General features: G+C 39.6%; 1 protein-coding gene across 5 annotated transcripts in view; it reads right to left on the reverse strand.

Annotated features, from left to right (window-relative positions):
• The window catches only part of CARMIL1 (capping protein regulator and myosin 1 linker 1), a 244,285-nt gene that overhangs the window by 45,303 nt on the left and 179,591 nt on the right, over positions 1–19,391 (reverse strand). For all 5 annotated transcript variants that reach the window (XR_012638120.1, XM_074944764.1, XM_074944763.1 and 2 more), the window contains exon 29: positions 15,693–15,842. Coding sequence is in view for 4 of the 5 variants with exons in the window: in XM_074944764.1 (XP_074800865.1) it covers positions 15,693–15,842 (150 nt within the window). In the remaining variant the exon portion in view is untranslated. The remainder of the gene's footprint in view (positions 1–15,692; positions 15,843–19,391) is intronic.

Here is a 19,391-nt window from a genome sequence, read left to right on the forward strand (position 1 = left end):
AATAAACTGGCAGAGAGAGAATATTTATTTTCAAGGATTTAAGATGTTATAAACAATCAGTGAAATAACATGCATTTTTAAAAAAGAGTTTGGCAATGTCCTTTTAACAGATTATGCAAAAGAAAAGTTTAGTATGGCATTTTACCAAAATCCCTGCACAATTCCAGTGCCCAGGGAAAATGACCCTCAAGGCTGCAACACCATTCCATCAATCATGATTTTCCACACTTACATTATTCTCAAAGAGCACAATGGTTAGGGGCATTACACATCTGTAAATCATGAAAAGCGTATCAGTACTTATTGGGTTAAGTAGTAAATAAACTATCCTTCCTTGGACCACTGAGTCTTTGGGTGGGTAGGCTGCTAACCCATCACTATAGAAGAATCCAGAAACAAGACAAAAACGGAGTTGTGGCTAATACTTTCAACTGCCAATGATTTTATATCTTATTTTAAAAAGGTAAATTCTTAGCACAAAGTGCAGGGATTTAGCCAAGCATTTCCCATTTACCCTGATGGCATCACTGATCATAATCCTTAAAGTCTACCCTAGAGTACCATTATCCTTGAAAATAAAATAGAATATTACAATACATGACCATTAACTAAATATCTGGCATAACATTCAATAGCAAAAACACTAATGTATTGTTTAGAAATCAAGAGCCAGGTCCTCAGCTGGTGTAAACAGGCGTAGCTCCACTGAATTCAGTGGAGTTATGCTAATTATTACCAGTTCAGGATACAACCTCAAAGTCGCTTCTTGTATTTCACAATTTATTTGCTCTCTACACATAAGGTACAATGGGTTTTATGTTTGCAGAATGATATGTGTATCACAAATGTAAGGAATGTATTTGTTTTTTTTTTTCAAGGAGTCAAATTATTCTGGAGAAAGTACATGATTCGTTCATTTTAGTCTCTTCTAAACTGTGTTGACTTTTAGAATTATTTTGCATAACAATGGCCTCCAAAATAAAAGCATAGCGATGTAATAAAATAAACTTAGCAGATTTGTCCTTGAGCTTAATTTAATTTTAATAACCAAGAAACCTTCAACTTTGCTACTTGCTGAGATATGGCTCAAATGCACACTAGAAATTTCACCAAAATTATAGACATGTTTTATTTTAACTAGTAATACTGCTTCTACATCTTTATTTTAAACCACATAATGCCTGCTATTAGGGGAAAATAGGGGAAAAAAGCCAAGTTTTTGTTACAAGGAAGAAAAAGCCTGTATGGAATAAATCTAACAGTTCCTGGAAGTATTTATAAGTTGACACTTCTTCATCTTGCGTAATTATCTCAAGGAACCACGTGTACCGAAAAATTTGCATCTGGTTCAGAGCATACATCCAGTCTCATCCATTTTGTAAGGGAAAAATAGATACTGAAAAAAAAACATCCTGAATTCTCCATTTTCGACAGAATTATTAAAAAATTTGAAATCCAGGATGGGGCTAAGAGCCTCTTGTACAGCAGTCACCCTTCCTTACATAACTAAATAACTTCAATATTTGCATTATGACCTAAACCGTCTCTATATTAAGTATAGGAAACTCCTAGAATACAATAAATACTGAGCTGTTTAATAAAGGCATAATTCTAAGGCAATGTGAACATTTTGAAGGATGGCCCCTGTATATTTGGAGAATTGGAGAACAATGTCAGTAAAACTCCTTGTGACACTGCACCCATATTAGTCACAGAGATATGATGATGATATGATTATGGTATAATTCTGATATATTTTATGCAAGATAAGTCATGTGAGGTGTCATTGGAAAGGTTATGATTTACTGAATACGATTATCCTATGTATCATTTTTGTATCTGAAGTTAAGAATATTGACTATGTATCTATATTACAAATGTGTTTATACCTGTGGAATGCCCACTAGGCAAAAGGCTCTCAGTCTAGATGGCTGGCTGGGAAGGGCCCATTCAGGTTGAAGGGCCATTAGGAGAAACAATAGGCCTTAGAAGAAGCTTCTCTCTCACCGGGGAGCTTTCCTGAGGATGCTACAGACAGCTCTGACTCACGGCTGCTGTAACACTACAGGGACATGTGAACAGGTCACCTGGTACTGGACTTCATCTTGGAATATCAATGTTTTTCCAGTGACTGGTGTGGGAACCACGCTTTTAAACAAAAGGTTCCCGCCATTTGCAAAAGCTATTTAAGGCAGGGGAATGACATCATCAAGGTTTTTCACTGGCTCCCCGCCCAAGGAGACTCCTGGAAACACCTGAGGAACAAAGACTGAACTGGTGGAAGTGCTGGACCAGGGTAAAAGGATTTTTAGCCTGTGAATGGAACACCTGGGGTTTCCAAGCTGTAAGCCAGTACAACTTGCCCCGTAAGAATCTGCAGCCTGCTTGTATCATCACTTAGGGTGATGATCTGCTATTCATATCCAATCTCTTTAGTATAGTATATTAAGCTTAATTTGTGTGTTTTGTTTATTTGTAGGTAATCTGCTTTGATCTGTTTGCTATCCCTTATAATCACTTAAAATCTATCCTTTGTAATTAATAAACTTGTTTTTGCTTTATTTAAAACCAGTGTGTGGGGGAGTCATAACTTGGGGCAGAAAGCTGTTGCATATTCTTCTCTACATTGAGGGAGGGGGTGAATTTCATGAGCTTACACTGTACAGTTCCCTATGCAGCGTAAGACGGTATAATTTTGGGTTTACACTCCAGAGGAGGGTGTGTATCTGAGTAGCTGGGAAGTTCTTTACCTGGAGCCTTCCCATGCAGAGCTGATCACAGCGTCTGCATGTAACTGCATCTGGGTGACCCCCTTCCTGTATGTGTGCTGGTTAAAGTGAAGGCTGGACACAGCAGTACAGTGTAAAGGGAGCCCAGGCTTCTGGGTCAGGGGGGCTCAGTGGTACCCCAGTTCCAGGTGGCACCCCAGGGGGAACCAGTCACATGCCTTTCCTCATGCTTCTGAGCTCACAGGGTGGATATTAATGCTTGTAAAAAGGATCTGATTTATTTGGCCACGTGTGAGTGTGGATATCATGGCAGCACTAGATCCTGAACTGGAGAGAGAGAATTATTTTTGTGTCTCTCTTTTCTACGCTCAGAATGACATAACTATTGAACTGAACAATAGTCACCAAGGCATAAACGCCAGTAACCTCCTCGCCATCAGTAGATCCTCGGAGGTTTTGTGCTCTGAAAGCTATGACATTTCAGACACAAAGGAGGCTCATGCCACTGAACCAGACCTAGATTACTTGGAGCAGTGAATGGATTAGCAGCCTCTTTGCTCAGAACATTATGATTTGAGGCAGTATCCTTGAAAAAAAACACATTAACTGAGCCAATGTGCTCCTCAAGGCACAAAATGTACCAGTCACAAGAGGCTGTCAGGTATATCTTCCTAGCATACAGATAATCCTGAATCTTCTAGGTCACTTCTAAGACATCCTTACTAAATATCAACACACACAACAAATAAAATAAAAATCTCAACCCCTCTGAAGTCTATGGGTATGTCTACGCTGCAATTAGATGCCCACGGCTGGCCTGTGCCAGCTTACTCAGGCGGGAGGGACTTGGGCTAAGGGGTTGTTTAATTGTGGTGTAAACGTTTGGGCTCAGCACAAGCTCTGGGACCCTCCTACCTTGAAGGATCCTATACCCCAGTCTCTGGCTTAAGTGTGTCTAATATTCCCTTAGCCCTGATCCTACACCACAGAATTCAACAGTAGTTTTGCCATGGACTTCAATAGGAGCCAGATCAAGCCCTGAGGGTGAAGTTGACCCCTATAAAGAGGGAAAACATGAGGCCTACACTTCACTCAAGTCCACCTTGAGCACTACATGAGGTTTTCAATATGATTGAATGGTGCATAAGCCTTGTGCTGACTCTGTGTTTAGGGGTTGTGAATTTTATCCTTAACTGAGATTTCCCTACCTAGGCAGACGTCCATGAGACAGCATATAGTCTTAAAATAAGTTAGACATGATACAGAATGGGTACTTCTGTCCAAAAGGAAAGACCTCATCTTCTGTAAGCCAAGAATTGATGGGCTAGGTAATGAACAAAATGTAGCCACAGGCTGCAATTACTCAGAGTTATATTACAACACATGGACCTGAACTTTCCCTGGAATACTTAAAGACTGCACTATGGGACTCTACTCATGATTAGAATTTAAGAGCTGAAGTCACATTCCATTCTGTTTTGAACAGGACATTTTCTATATATCTGTCCCCCAGTCTTGTTTTTGTTTGTTTAATGCTGTTAACACTTTGTCTTAAAGAAACAAAACCACCTTCTGCGTATTCCTATTCTAAATGTTTCCCAATTTTTGTTATTTTCATTTAAATTCAATATTCTAGTCCCCTTTTCCCTTTCCAATGCATAATTTTTATATGGATTCTGCCACATTTGCTCACGTGGAGCAACATCATACTGCACTAATACCCCCACCTTTTCTAATGGGACTATACATGGAGCAAGGTTCTTCAGAACCTGAATAAGGGCGGAAGAAATGGACTATTTGCTGTTCCTGGTTTTCCCCCTCTATTTCCACATGATTTTGTTTTAATAGAATCATATTAATCCACCTCCACTTTAAAAAATGGCTAATTTCTTTCTCCCTTGACTCCCATTATAGACATCCTCTTTTTCCTCTTTCCCTCCTCCTCCTGTGAGCTACTATTCTCTGCCCACACTGTCTGGAGATAGAAATTTAGTATAGTAAAAAGAATCAGACATCCTCCTCTCATTCCTGGCAAAGCACAATTTAAGGTAGATACCAAAGTGAGTGTACAAGGACTACTAGGAGTAGGATAGAACTGTGTCTCTCCTATTTTTAAAAGATACCATAGAATTCTGGGGCCAACTAGGTTGCCTTGAACAAACCAGATATATAATCTGGGCCAAACCAATCAAGTGAGACACTAAAGGAATTAAAAGGATGTGAAAAGGCCCATGCTGCAAATCAGAACAGAAAGCTCCTCAACCACTAGAAGAGGGTGAGCTTGCTAGACCAGTGGTTCTCAACCTTTCCAGACTACTGTACCCCTTTCAGGAGTCTGATTTGTCTTGCTTACCCCCAAGTTTCACCTCACTTAAAAACTACTTTCTTACAAAATCAGAAATAAAAATAAAAGTGTTATAGCTCATTACTGAAAAATTACTCACTTTCTAATTTTTACAATATACAGTAATTATAAAATAAACCAATTGGAATATAAATATTGTACTTACATTTCAGCATATAGTATATAGAGTAGTATAAACAAGTCATTGTCTGTATGAAATTTTAGTTTGTACTGACTTCGCTAGGGCTTTTTATGTAGCCTGTTGTAAAACTAGGCAAATATCTAGATGAGTTGACGTACCCCTGGAAGACCTCTAAGTACCCCCAGTGATACACATACCCCTTGCTGAGAACCAATGTGTTAGACATTAATTGAATCAGAATGGGTAACTTATGTGTAAAACCCTCCCCTTGAAAATATGCAGTGCAGTAAAAATCCCACAAGAGTGAGCCAATGATGGATGATCATTGGACTCATTTAAAAAAACCCACAAGAATGAGCCAACAATCAAACTGGCAATAAGTGACAAAGTCAATATTAATAAGCTAGATACCACCATAAAACAGAAAACTACACACTCTTCTGTTACAAAACCTGAGCTTTCTGGGGAAAAAGAAAGGATCAGACCTGAGGGATCACTGCCAAAGCTCGTGACACTGAAGTGCCTTAAGGTAAAAAATATCCAATATCAGCACTACACAATTCATGTTCTAGACAGAAAAGTGAAGACACCTTTTTCATCAGGTGTAGTTGATTGTTATTGAAAACAGTTTCTTGCATTCTGAATTTATTTTATGACAGGCCAATAACTAGCATAGATCACGACAAGTAAGATAGAATCTGACACAGAAATTTGAGCTAGATTTAGGAAAACATACAGTACCGCTGTGTACCTGAATTGTCCAATATTACAATTCTAATGTGTTTCCTCTCTCAACCCCATAGAGACTGAGAGCAAGATTTTAACAAGTCTTGTAGTTTTGGGTTCCCAACTTCAGACACCTTAAAGGAACCTGATTTTCAGAGGCTGGGTATACAACACTTTCTGAAAGTCAGGTCTCTTTAAAGTGTCTCAAGTTGGAAACCTGAAGTCATTAGTGACTTTTGAAAACTGTAGCCTAAAAATGTAATGGGCATGCAGGTCCACCTCTAGCTGTTTTTACTCTGAGGGTTGAAAATATTTTCAGTGCCCCACCCACACAGCAACAGGGCCCCCAAAAATAAAAATAAAGGCCGGCCAATCAGAGCAGAAGGGAAAACAGCCCAGCAGCATGGTGGTGCCCTCTGGAAGTTGGCAACCGAGACCACCTTGCTTGCCCACCCTATGGATATGTGTGGCACTCTGTACCTCAAAGCAGCACCCTGGAACCCCCAAATTCACCACTGTCATATAATTATGATGTGTTTTGTACAAAGTATGCCTTTTGAGGTATCATTTTTAAAGTACTGATCCGTTGAACATTAATATCCTGTTGGATTGTATGTGCTGTCATTGTATGTGAGGTTATGAAGTTTTTCTAGGGGTGTATTACTGAAATATATTGTGAGGTTGGGAACACCCACAACCAGCCTTTTAGGTACAACAATGGAGTAGCCAGATGCACTGATGGCACACTGAAGGGAATCCACTCTCCCAGTGATCATCTCAGAAGACTTCTCAGAGAGAGCACATAGAAAATGGAGACTGCTTGACCCACGCCATAGCAAAAGATCTTTCCAGAAAGCTGGAAGAAATTATAAAGGGGGAAGTGACATCATGACTTGGCCTCACTCCCCGCACAACTCAACACCTGGAAATATGTCTGGAGGACAAAGACTTTGAACTGGGGAGGGAGGTCCCAGGCTGGAAGGCAGTTCCAGCCTGTGTTTTAAAGATCTGTGACCTGACTGTACCATCTATCAGGTGAGAGACTGCTTGATTCAAATCCTGTTTAGTTTGTAGAACTCAGACTGAAAATTTATTTTTATTTCTTTGGGTAACCAATTTGATTTCTACACTTACTACTTAAAATCTGTCTTTCTGTAGTTAGTAAATCTGTTTTATATTTTATCTAAAACAGTGAGTTTTGGTTAAAGTGCTTGGGAAATCTCAGCTCAGTTTACAAAGGCAAGTGTGTGTCCTCTCTGGGTAATGAACTTGCATTGATAAGGCTTCTGACCAGGGCAAGACGGTATAGTTCTGAGGTGTAAGGCTGGGGAACTGGGGGGCACGGACTGAAGCCTCTCTATTGTTGGTTCACGAGTGGCTGACAAAGCATTCATGTAACTCAGTTGGGTATATCCCTGCCTGTGAATGTCTGTGTAAGTGCAGTACTTGCCACAGGTTTGTAGCCTGGCAACAGCAACACAGAGTGAGAGGGATACCCCAGGCTGGTGAGACAGAGGGCTCAGCAGCCCACACTGCACCCCAAGAAAAACTGTCACAGTATGTATTGGATAATCACTGACAGAGGTCTTGTAACCACTGGTAGAGTCAGAGTGTAAAACTATATACAATGTCATCCAGTAAAAAGTAACAATTAATACAAGTGAGTTGCATCATACATGCATTTAACTTACGCAAATTCAACAATACGCGCTAGGCAAAAAAAAAGAAAAACAACAAGAGACCTGTAAATAGTGCGGGCGATTCCGCCCACCATTTCACTCAATGAGCGTATGCCCCGGAGTGAGCGTGAGATGGGAGAGAGGAATCTGCTGTTCCCTCAGTCAGTCTCAGTTCCCGCGTGTCTCTCATAGTGTGAGCATCTCGCTGCGCTGAGTGTGATTCTAGTGTTTAAAGACACTGTACGTATTTTTCGTACAACATGGTCCCTAAACACAAGCCAACTACTTCATCGGGTGCTCAACCAAAGAAACAGCAATATGTTCCAATGCTGGAGGAAAAACTGGCTGTGTTGGACTTATTGAGAGATGGTATGTCGGTCTCCAATGTGGCGCATAAATATGGCCACAACGAATCTAGCATTCGTGCCATCAACGTTCGAGAGAGAGAAATTCGTCAAGAAGTGGCATCAAGTGCTCCAGTAACTGCTAAGGTGATGAGCCAGGTGCATGATAAGACTTTAGTGAAGACTGAAAAGGCATTAAACTTATGGCTAGAAGACACGAACGGTAAATGTGTGCCTATCGATGACAACACGTTGTGAGAAAAGGCTCTTAGCCTCTATGCGCCGTTCAAACCTCCCACCGAAGAGGGACAGCCTTCTGATGAGAAGGAATTCAAAGCCAGCCAAGGTTGGCTTAACAGTTTTAGCAACCGCTTCAACCTCAAAAACGTGCAAACTACTGGTGAAGCTGCATCTGCAAATGAAGAAGCAGCAAAAGCCTACCTGGAACAATCAAAGAAAAGGGCTATCTTCCGGAACAAGTTTTTAATACTGACAAGACTGGGCTCTTCTGGAAAAAAACACCCAACCGCACTTACACTTCGAAATCAGAAAGAAAAACTCCCGGCTTCAAAGCAGTTAAAGACCATGTGACTGCATTGTTTTGTGACAATGCGGCTGGGCATTTAATAAAGCCAGTCTTGCTCTACAGGGCTGCAAATCCCCGTGCCCTAAAAGGCAAGAACAAAAATCTCCTGCTTGTGTTCTGGCAATCAAATAAAAAGGCGTGGGTGACGGCAGCATTATTTCTGGATTGGTTCCACAAGTGTTTCATTCCGGAGGTCAAGCGGTACCTCGAAGAGAAAGGACTTGACTTTAAAGTGTTGCTGATCGTAGACAATGCTCCTGGCCATCCTGAGGCACTCCAGTTTGCACATAACGACGTTGAAGTTGTCTTTTTCCTCACCAATACCACCTCCTTCCTCCAACCTTGCGACCAAGGCGTGATTCGCTGTTTCAAGGCCAAGTACACGAGGCTTACGTTCTCACGGATACGTAGCGCCATGGATGCTGATCTCAATCTTAATGTGATGGAGTGCTGGAAGTCCTTCAACATTGCTGATTGCATCACTTATATTAAACAGGCAATGGATGCAGTCAAGCCTGAAACGGTCAATGCATGTTGGTGAAACCTATGGAAAGAATGTGTGAATGATTTTAAGGGTTTCCCAACCATTGAAAAAGAAGTGAAAAGCATTGTTCAGGTGGCCAGGCAAGTGGGTGGTGACGGCTTCATTGACATCCTTGAGGAAGAAATTGAAGAATTAATTGAGAGCCACAGAGAAACACTGACTAACGAAGAGTTAGAGGAACTGATAAAATTGCCTACAGAAGATGACGACGACGACCAGGAAGAGCCAGCAAGTTGGAATCTTCATAAATTTGTTGAAGTGATCCAAGCAGCAAAACACTTGAATGATTTAATTTCTGAATATGTTCCCTGTATGGAACGAAGCCTCAAAATCACAAGTAGTATGACGGATGATTTGAGACCGTATCAAGAAATGTTTGAGCAGCTCAAGAGACAACAGCGACAGTTGCCAATCACCACGTTTTTCAAGGAAAAACAACCAGCAGCAGATGAGCCTATGCAATCAACTTCTTGAGCTGAACCAGAGCCAACCACTTCGTCTACGACTCGCTCTCCGTCACCCAAGTTCTCCATTCACCTGGATCAACATCAAGCCCTGATGACCCCCTGTAATTACCCCCTGTAATTAAAATACAGTACTGTAAAATTATATTTTGCATATGTACTCTTTATTATATACTGTACATTACTGTATACATTTATACATATTACTGTACAGGGTTGTATACACAAAACCATGTACAGTATACTGTACTTTATGGGCGATTTAAGGGATGTTCAAGGGTAATTTTGACTATACGCGATTTTCGCCTTACGCGCTAACTTTAGAACCTAACCCCCGCATAAGACGTGACTCCACTGTATTAGCATATTCCTAACGTTTGAAAATGAATGGGACATCTATAGGATTCTGCAAAACTGTCAACTTTCATGCAAGTTCCAACTGTCTTTTGATTTCTCAGATGGCATTGTATACCTGGGAAAAAAGCTTATGGACACAGAATCATGGATCATGAGTCCCAGGAGTGTCTTCAGAAGTTGTCCTGAATGTGGGGGAGGCAGAGGTATTAACAACCTCCCTGTGGTGTTTACGTTGATCTTCCTGTGAAGTAGATTTGCTCTATCATTTGTGATCGATCCTCCCTGGATCCCAGGAATGTCCCCATATGCTATTGTGCCAGATTGTAAAGTGACTCCTTTAAAGTGCTCTGGGAATCAGCACATAGGATTCTGGTGTGTATGTGCAGGGGACTACTTGTGAGGGACTATGGGTTTACAATGTGAGAAAGATTGAGAACCCCTGGCTTTAGAGTCAGTGGAAAAGTTAACCAATCCAGGACCCATAAGGAGTGGTACAAAATAATGCCTTGAGACAATATACCGTTTTTAAGCTTTTATCTGTGCAACTCCTTTTGAATCTGGAGAAACTGCAGAGACAAAAGTCTCTTGCTTGAACTATACCACCACAAAAAAGCTAGATCTGCAATGCCAAAGCCAGAACTGGATGCACATTACAACTCCCCTAGATGATAGTGCTCACAAGGAGCCCCACTTTATAAAAATAGTCTCCATTTTCCAAAAATTAAAGTCTCAAAATCCTTCAAAACCATTCAGCCATAACTTCCAGAACAGACAATAAGGTGGGGGACAGAAACAAATGAGGGCTAGAAGCAAAGTACTACTGATGTGATAGATTCCAGATCTCATCACTGCTAGAGTATACAAGCGGTAATAATACCATTAATTATTTCTACTGCAGTGGTACACAAGGATCCCAAGCAAGAATTAGGACTCCACTGTACTAGGCACTGCACAGACAGCAAAGAAAGTCCCTGCTACAGAGAGCTCACAATGTAGGATTCAGTCAGTTACTCAGCAGGTGAATAAGCAGACAAATGGGAAGTGATAAGACAGAGGTGTGGGAGGACAGGGTATCAGTGGAGAGTCACAGTAAATACACTGACAGCCACTAGCTTTGTTCTTATCTGCCCCAATCAATATACCACATCACAACACTTTCCAAAATTATACCAGATATATTGCTCATTCTCTTTCCTCCACAGTCAGAAAGGGCTGGATTTATTTTTGGTGCTTTGTGAATTTTTTATTTAATGTGTTATTGTGGGAAATGTAGGTTAAAGAAGTGTGTTTTATATTTGGCTCTGAAAGCAGAGAAGTAAACGTTTGTCTTATCTTCCAAGACTTCCAGGATCATGAGTCCGTTGCGGGAGGCTGAACCTATGTGCTAGATCTGTGCCACAACTGCTCTTTAGTATATCCCAAAGCAAGTAAGTGCTATTTTTCCCCTAGTCTTCTGTTCCTTTACAGAAATTGTTCTTTATCTTGCAGTATCACTGAAAGACTACAATATTAAGCTATAGCTTACATTTCATTAAAGTTTTCTACCGGTCCTTCATTTTCCTATAGAGTCACCATTGTCTACTTATAGTATTAAAAAAGCGGATTTGATATTCATTGAGGCAGGCCATTTTTATTAGCGGCGAATGTAACCAGTTATCAGCGGGCGGGATTGAACCTGGGACATCGGAAGCTTAGTATATGAGTCTCTACTGCATGAGCTAAAAGCCACACAGCTCTTGGCTAAGGCTGTAGCAGATTCATTAATCTTTAAGTGGTCTAGGTGTCACTAGAGGGGGACAGAGCACCACACCCAGCAGGCATGGGTTACACAAACAGCTAGTGAATTCATAATTCACAGCCCAAACATTTCACTCTTTCACAGGAACATTATTAAAAGGATTTCACAAACAGATACATATGCTACAACCTACAGTTCTTTGACATTTTTTGAAATAATTTCCTATTAATTATTATTATTAGACCAGAGGAATGTAAATAAACAGATTGCCTGCTTTTCTCTTGGGAAACTATCTTACACTGGCCCTGCACTCTGTATTACTGAGAGTAACAATGTTATGTCGTTAGAATGGGTATTTTCAAGATCAAACATGTGACGGTCTTCTAGTACAGGATATATTCCACTCATAACTTCTCTGCTTTTTAAATAAAAGCTCAAAAATGATTATTTCTTAATATTCTAGGGGAAAAAAATATTCAAATAGCTTAATAATTTTCTTGGAAATATAGCTATATTTTGTCCATTCTAAAGAAGATCAGCTTTCAAGCATCCTTTAAAAACTACAGTCCTGCGGCAGAATAATTCCTGTGTTGAAAGAATAAAGGATGAACAAATAATGTACATAGTTCCCTTTTGTAGGAAAGGTTAATCAGTCAGTCTGCTGAAAAAATTACATATGCAGATGCGCTTGATATTCTACTTAGGTTAAAATGAGTGATTTATCTTAAGCCAGTGGTAAAATGCATTGTTCCTTAAAAAGTGTCAATCTTGTCTCACACATCTAGAAAATGTGAGAAAACGTATAATTTTATTAAGTTAAGTCAACCTTCATTACCGACTCAAATCTTTCAAAAAGTCTATGCCTATTCCTTTCATCTGAGCAGACTAAGTGGCCTTTTGCATAAAACAACAAAGCTGTCACATTCAATCTTACTTACAAACAACTTTGATCATAATAGGCCCTTAGATAAATACAGCTCTAATTAAAATTTAGACAAGTATGATAGTTGCAGATTAGGGTAGCATCAATTTACTGTATTACAACTCAGGGCGATCAGAAACTCCCAGGTCAATAATGATCAAGGTATCCTGCTCTATATTGGACCATTCACTCATTCCCAGTGTTCTCCAGAATAGAATGGCAAGTTCTCCCGCGGCTGACGAGTCATTCAGATTATTGGGTTGTGGCCATAATGACATGTTGTCTAGGAATCAAGTCTGAATAACTTCTGAAGCATTGTAAATGTACAGTGTTAAACTCTTTCTAATTCTTTACAGCAGATACTGGAAATAAAACTCAATCTCTATTTTTAATAGTCATTTTCAAAGCCACATTCCTTGCACTCCTTTCTATTCTGTTGTCTGACACAAAGTTCAGAAATGAATAGCAGCTCTCTTCTCTGGACTGGGCTGGTGGAGACCATTCCTCATCCAACCACCTTCCCTCATCCTGACTGTATCTAAATATATATCTCACAGGGCCGTCCAAACATGGCAGGGTCCCATTTGCAGATGGACCTCCACTAGCACCTCTAGAACATTGGCAGTTTCAAGTTCACCACTTATATTTTCCTCTCCAACAATTCCTTGGCTTCCTCTACCACAGGTGTCTTTGGAGCTTGTTGGGGCAAAGGGATAGATGTCAGTGGAAAGCCCGGGCTCAGGTTCAGGCTGAGCACCAAACCCAAATTCAGCATGAATGAGTTTGAGATCTGAAGAGAATATTTCACATAGCTCTGGTCTGTTGGAGCATTTAGGCTGCCAGCATAAAAAAAAACCTACCTTGAACAGATGTTTAATGGACAAACAAGCTAATGATCTATATAATTAACAAAGTTTTAGAAACTTTGGGGTAAGCTACTATTTCTCATTCAATGATAATAAAATAAACTAAGTTATGGTTCATAAATCATGTGCATTTTTTATTCCCTCTTAGAACCTTTCATTAATATATTTATTTCTTGCATGGACTAATTCCCAAAGTTTCTCTGATGCCATATAAAAAGGGGCCCCACAGGACGAACTTTTCTAACTAAACATAAATGGCTTTGGGAAAATTATGAAACTAATATAATGGAAACCTCTCTTTCACCACATTGATTCTATATCCACATTTTTTCAAGGACCATGTCTGAAGTATATATGGAATTCATACAGCTAAAATAGACCCATCTGGAAACATCCATGATATAAGCTAAACTGGATGGAATTAGAAGCTAAGATATCTATTCTTAGGACACTTATAACAACATCAACAAACTGACACCAGCACTGTGCAAGGCTGGTATGCCCACATTACTGAGTTTGTCTCTCAGTTTGTCTCCTATACAAGTGCAATCAATACCACAATGCAAAATGAAGGCACATAGTTTGCAAAAACAGCCCTTATATGAATTTCTCAGCTCACGAATATATATATTTGAAACTGGATACATTTTAATTTTTGAACAAATGGAGTTTTCAGCACCATGGGAGATCAGAGCTCCTGTATACAGTGTATTTATCTGAAATATAATTTCATTCCCCATAGCAAGTGGATGTCAATGAGAATCAGAATTACAAAAGGGGTTCAGCCATGTGATTAAGTTGTATGAATGGGGAGGAAGACAGGGATATTAAATATTCTTCAAAACAGCTGCTCTAGGTAAGGTACAAACAGTTAATATTTAATATGTGACTTCATATTTTCCTTTTTTTTTAAACATAAGCAAAGAAAAAGATAAAACACTAGCATGGTCCCCTTACCTACATTGTATGATGACAGAGACAAGGGCTATGTTTGCTTTAAAAAACCCTACCTGGAGAGCATTTTCATACTGAAAGTACAATTCTAAGAGCAGAAATTTCAATTACCATAGATTTCTGCATACTAATCTGGTACGTTCAAGTTCATTTACAGGCACAATCAAGCTTGTGCTAAAGTGTGACGTGTCTTATGACGCTGTCCCTCAGGGCCACCATTAAGCCCAATCACTAAACACCTAAACTGACAGTTGGCTGCAGAAAGCTTCTGGAACTCAAGAGGACTGGTAATGAGAATCTTTGAAGACTCTTGTAACAGCCAATGCCCCAAAGGGAGGAAAATGGGATTTGCTGGTGTCGGAGACACATGCGGCACCAAAGCAAACTCCGATGAGGTGCCAGGCATGGGAGTGGATACTATAGTTAATTTAAGTTGCTGCCTCCAACAGATGTCACCTCTACAGCAAACAAGACACTGAGCAAAAAATGTCCACAATGAGTTGGAAAAGAAATAGGGTAACGAATATTAACTATAATTGGCAGCCTACTGGAGTGCATCTGTAAAGATTCAAGATACGGCATGGAGACCAGAGGTAATTTATTTAAAACGTTTATGCAAAAACTATATAAAAAGCTTCTGAGTGATTTACCACACTAGTCCCATTGAATTTCAATGGGATGTGCTCCTAACGCATGCAGGTGCTTTTGAAAATCTCACCCAACACCATCATTAGTTCTACTTCCTTTGTAGCCTTATTACATGTGCAAGAGTTTCAGACTTCCTCCATATATAAAAAAAATCATCTGCAGTTCATGGCCATCAGTTTAACCTCTGGGTCTCAAAAAGCCCACTATCTACCTTGATGGATTAGTGTCAAGTGGCACGATGACAGAGGCAGAGAGAAGCATGTGGTGACAGGAAACAACATGCTAAAGTAGCATAGTCTGATTTATTGCTGCCATCACAGAGCCATATACTAGCATCTCTGCAGAAGAGGTATCGTTTATATTAGCAGTATTGTATGAACATGGGCAAGAGAGGTTATCTTACAAGAGAATATGTCTGAACAGATACCAAGAAAAGGGATAATGGAACAAAGGAAAGGGTTTTCCTTCCACTCATCTATGATACCTGGTTTGGATAATTTTTTGTTTTACATACAACAACTATTTATATTTATTGAGCCAAATTCCTAATTTCATTCTGCTGATATAATAAAAACTGCCCACTGAAATTTGCATAAGGACCTTTTTAAGATTAGATTTTTAACCATTGGACTGAAGAAAAGCGTCTTACCATACAAGTGTCTAGATCCTCCAAACGTTCTAACTCAGTCAAATCTTCTACTGTGATGGTGGAGCGCTTAGTTGGTTTCTCTTCAGCTAATTCAATCTCCAGTGACTCCTGATGTGGAAGTGGTTTACCACGTCTGGTCAAATGGTCAGCCTAGAGACAAGGATCAAGAGATGAAACTACTGATCAGAAATCTTTAAAAACAAACAAACAAACAACAAAAACTAAACAGAGTGGTTGTGCACTGCAGGTGATGATAGGTGGTGAACAATGGGTAAGCTCAACTGTTTGCATCGGAGGCCCTCCCGCATCTTCCTGTAGAACTATTCCCTCATCACACAACACTGGATGGTAGGGAAGGAGGACGGGAGAAAACAGGGCTAATAAGAGAGAATCACATAGTAAGAGATTCTGCTTATCTGGACTGTGGAAATAAAAACACCCAAAGGAGGAAAAAACCTCATACCATACCTAACATTTCTAAGCCATTTCATTTAAAAACTACTGTGATGAATGTACAAATTGCTAGCATACTCAACTGATGAAAAAAAGGAGGATTGAATGATTTTCACTAATAAATGTAGGAATCACAAGTGCTGCATCTTTTCTAATATAAAAAAATGTGCAGGCAAAATGGGGTAATTATTGTGGACCTCATTATGATGGATAATGATGAATAAATCACTGGACTGGAAGCTAGTGGCTGCCTACGGCCCAGTGATCATGATTTGATTACATTTAATGTGGGCAAAACAGAAGACAACACTTGGTGTTTTAAAAGAGCTAATGTCTCGCAGCTGAGGAAAATCATGAGTAAAACTGATTGGGATGTTCTTTAAGAAGAGTTTATTAGATGGCCAGAAAGCCATGATTATGTAATCAAGAAAAAGGACAACTTTGGGTAAATGTAAATACTATATTTTTATAATAAAGAATTATATCTAAATAAATATTATATCTAATTGCTGCCTTCACTTCTCTGCTGAACCAGGATGGTATTTACTCAAAGTTACCCTGTTTTTCTCTCAAACAAATAGAAAAAGGGGGAACTAGATAGCAATCAGTACAAATTAGAAATTATGAAGTGTAGAAAATTAATAAGGGAAGCTAAAGACATCAGGGATAAATCTATGTCTGGCAGGGCTAGGGAGGAGTTTTTTAAAAAAAGTATACTAGGAACAAAATAAATCTAAAAACAGTATCAGCCCATAATTAGAAGGAGATATTAAAATGGTTAATGATGCAGAGAAGGCAGAAGTGTTAAATAAATATTCCTGTTCTATATTTGAAAAGAAGTAGGATCATGGACTCATATCACATAAGGATGATGAAGTACTTTAGTAACAAAGGAGGATGTTAAACAGCATCTATTCAGGACATGTTTTTAAATCAGTAGGCCCGGATCACTTGAGCCCAAGAATCCTAAAAGAGTTGGCTAAGATGATCTCTGGCCCACTGAGGTTAAATTTTTAATGAATCTTGGAATACCAGGAAAATTCCAGAATATTGAAAGAGCATTAACATTGTGCCAATATTCCAAAAGGGTAAGTGGGACTACCAGGGTAACTATGGGCCAACTAACCTGACATCTATCCTAGGCAAAACAACGGAAAACCTGATATGGAATTAAATTTATCAGGAATCAAAGAATGGGAATATAATTAATGCCAGTCAATATGGTTTTTGAGGAAAATACATCTTGTCAACCAAACCTGATTTTGTTTTTTGATGAGATGACATGCTAGGTTGATAAAGGTAACTGCATAAAAGTAAATACTTAAATGAACAGGGCAGTCATACAGAGCAATCCAGTATGAGTCCATTCAAATAAAAGATATTTTACTACAGACAAATGCAAGGTTATATATTATTAAGGAACAAAGAGTGCAGGCCATATCTACAGAATGGGAAACTCTATCCTGGAAAACAGTGACTCTGAAAAAGACTTATGGTTCATAATGAACGTGCAATTGAACATGAGCTCCCACTGTGCTGCTGTGACAAAAAGGGTTAATGACATCCTTGGCGATGTAAACAGGGAAGAAGTGAGTAGGAATACAGAGGTGATACCTCTGTATACAGCATTGGTGAGACGGATACTGGAATACTATCCACATTTTAAAAATATATTGACAAATTAGAGCAGAAGCAGAAGAGATACACAAATTTGAGGACTGTAGAGAACTCCTTACAGGGTCTCTCGCATGGTCTATACTAAAAACTTATATCAGGATAGCTATATTGATCAGGGGTGTGAAACCTACAGCGTAGATGCACCTGTGCTTACAGAAGAATGCTTCTATCAATATAGCTAACTTTGTTTGGGGAGGTGATGTTCCTACATTGGCAGAAAAACTCCTTCTGACAGTGTAAGCGGCATCTATGTTAGGGGACTATACTGGCATGGGCTCTGTAGTATAGACATAGCCTTATCAGCTCAGTCTGTTTATTTTATCTAAAAGAAGATGGAAAAAAGTACCTTAATGGGGAGAAAATACTGCGTTTTAAAGGGCTTTTTAGTTTTACAGAGAAAGGCACAACAAGATCTAATGGCTGGAAACTGAAGTCAGACAAATTCAAATTAGGCACAAATTTTTAATGGTGGGGGTAATTAAGCACTGGAAAAAACTACCAAGGCAAGTGGTGGATTCTCCATTTCTTGATGTCTTCAAGTCAAGACTGAATGCCTTTCTGGAAGATATGCTTTAGTCCAACACAAATCATTGGGCTCAGTACAGGGGTAATGATCTCTGAAATACAGCAGGTCAGTCTAGGTGATCTGTCACTTTTGGCCTTAAAATATATGAAACATAATGCTTAGAATGTTGACCTGAAAATGTTCCCTGCTAATGTTAACACTGACAAAGGGTATAATAGGAGAAAAGTATCCATTACTCCTCTGTGGTTTGTATTACTTGTATCAGTTTAAGATGTTTGTCAATACAGGATCTTATTTTGGATTCGCCTTATGATGAACTGTCAATAGAAAATATCTAAAGTTACTATTTTAAAGATTGTGAGCACATTCATATGGGAAGCATGAGAAGAAGAGGATGGTGTGAAGGGAGAACACTGAATTTCAGTGAACAATTTCAGTCCAGTGTCAGAATTGAAACTGTGTGGGTACACTCTACCAAAATGTGCCCACCAGTTGATCGCATAGATTTTTTTATGATTGTCTTTTTCTGTGTGCTTTGCATACAGTGGCATCTTTTCCCACTCAGAAGAACTGATCCAATATATTTTTCTGGACCAAGCTTTCTGACTGATGGCCCAACAATGTTCACAAACATCTCAGTTCCATCTGGGAACTGAGAGGCTGCAGTGAGCAGTATGCATGCTGTCACTGATGTTGCTGAATCTTCTTTCACGTTCAGCTGTGGAATAGGAATCATTCCCATCCTGTTTGCAGTCTCCTTGGGTTCCTCTAATTGGTGTCTGCTGGCTTCTCTCCAGTCAGGGTCTCTTCAGTTCAGATTTAGGGGCTTTTTTCTGTTCCAAGATCTTTTGTTGGGTTTATCTGGCAGAGAGCTGGTCTCAGGTCTGGGATTTCTGCTGTGGTCCTCCTCCTGCTTCTCAATTCAACCCAGCCGAGAGTTGTTGCTGGTTATTTTCTAAACAGCCAGTTCTCATGCAGTAGTGGTAACTTGGGCCCCTTTGGGGTTGCAGTAACAGTCCTCCTTGGGGCAACAGTCTGGTAAG

The sequence above is a fragment of the Natator depressus genome, chromosome 2, assembly GCF_965152275.1.
Source record: "Natator depressus isolate rNatDep1 chromosome 2, rNatDep2.hap1, whole genome shotgun sequence".
Taxonomy (NCBI): Eukaryota; Metazoa; Chordata; order Testudines; family Cheloniidae; genus Natator; species Natator depressus.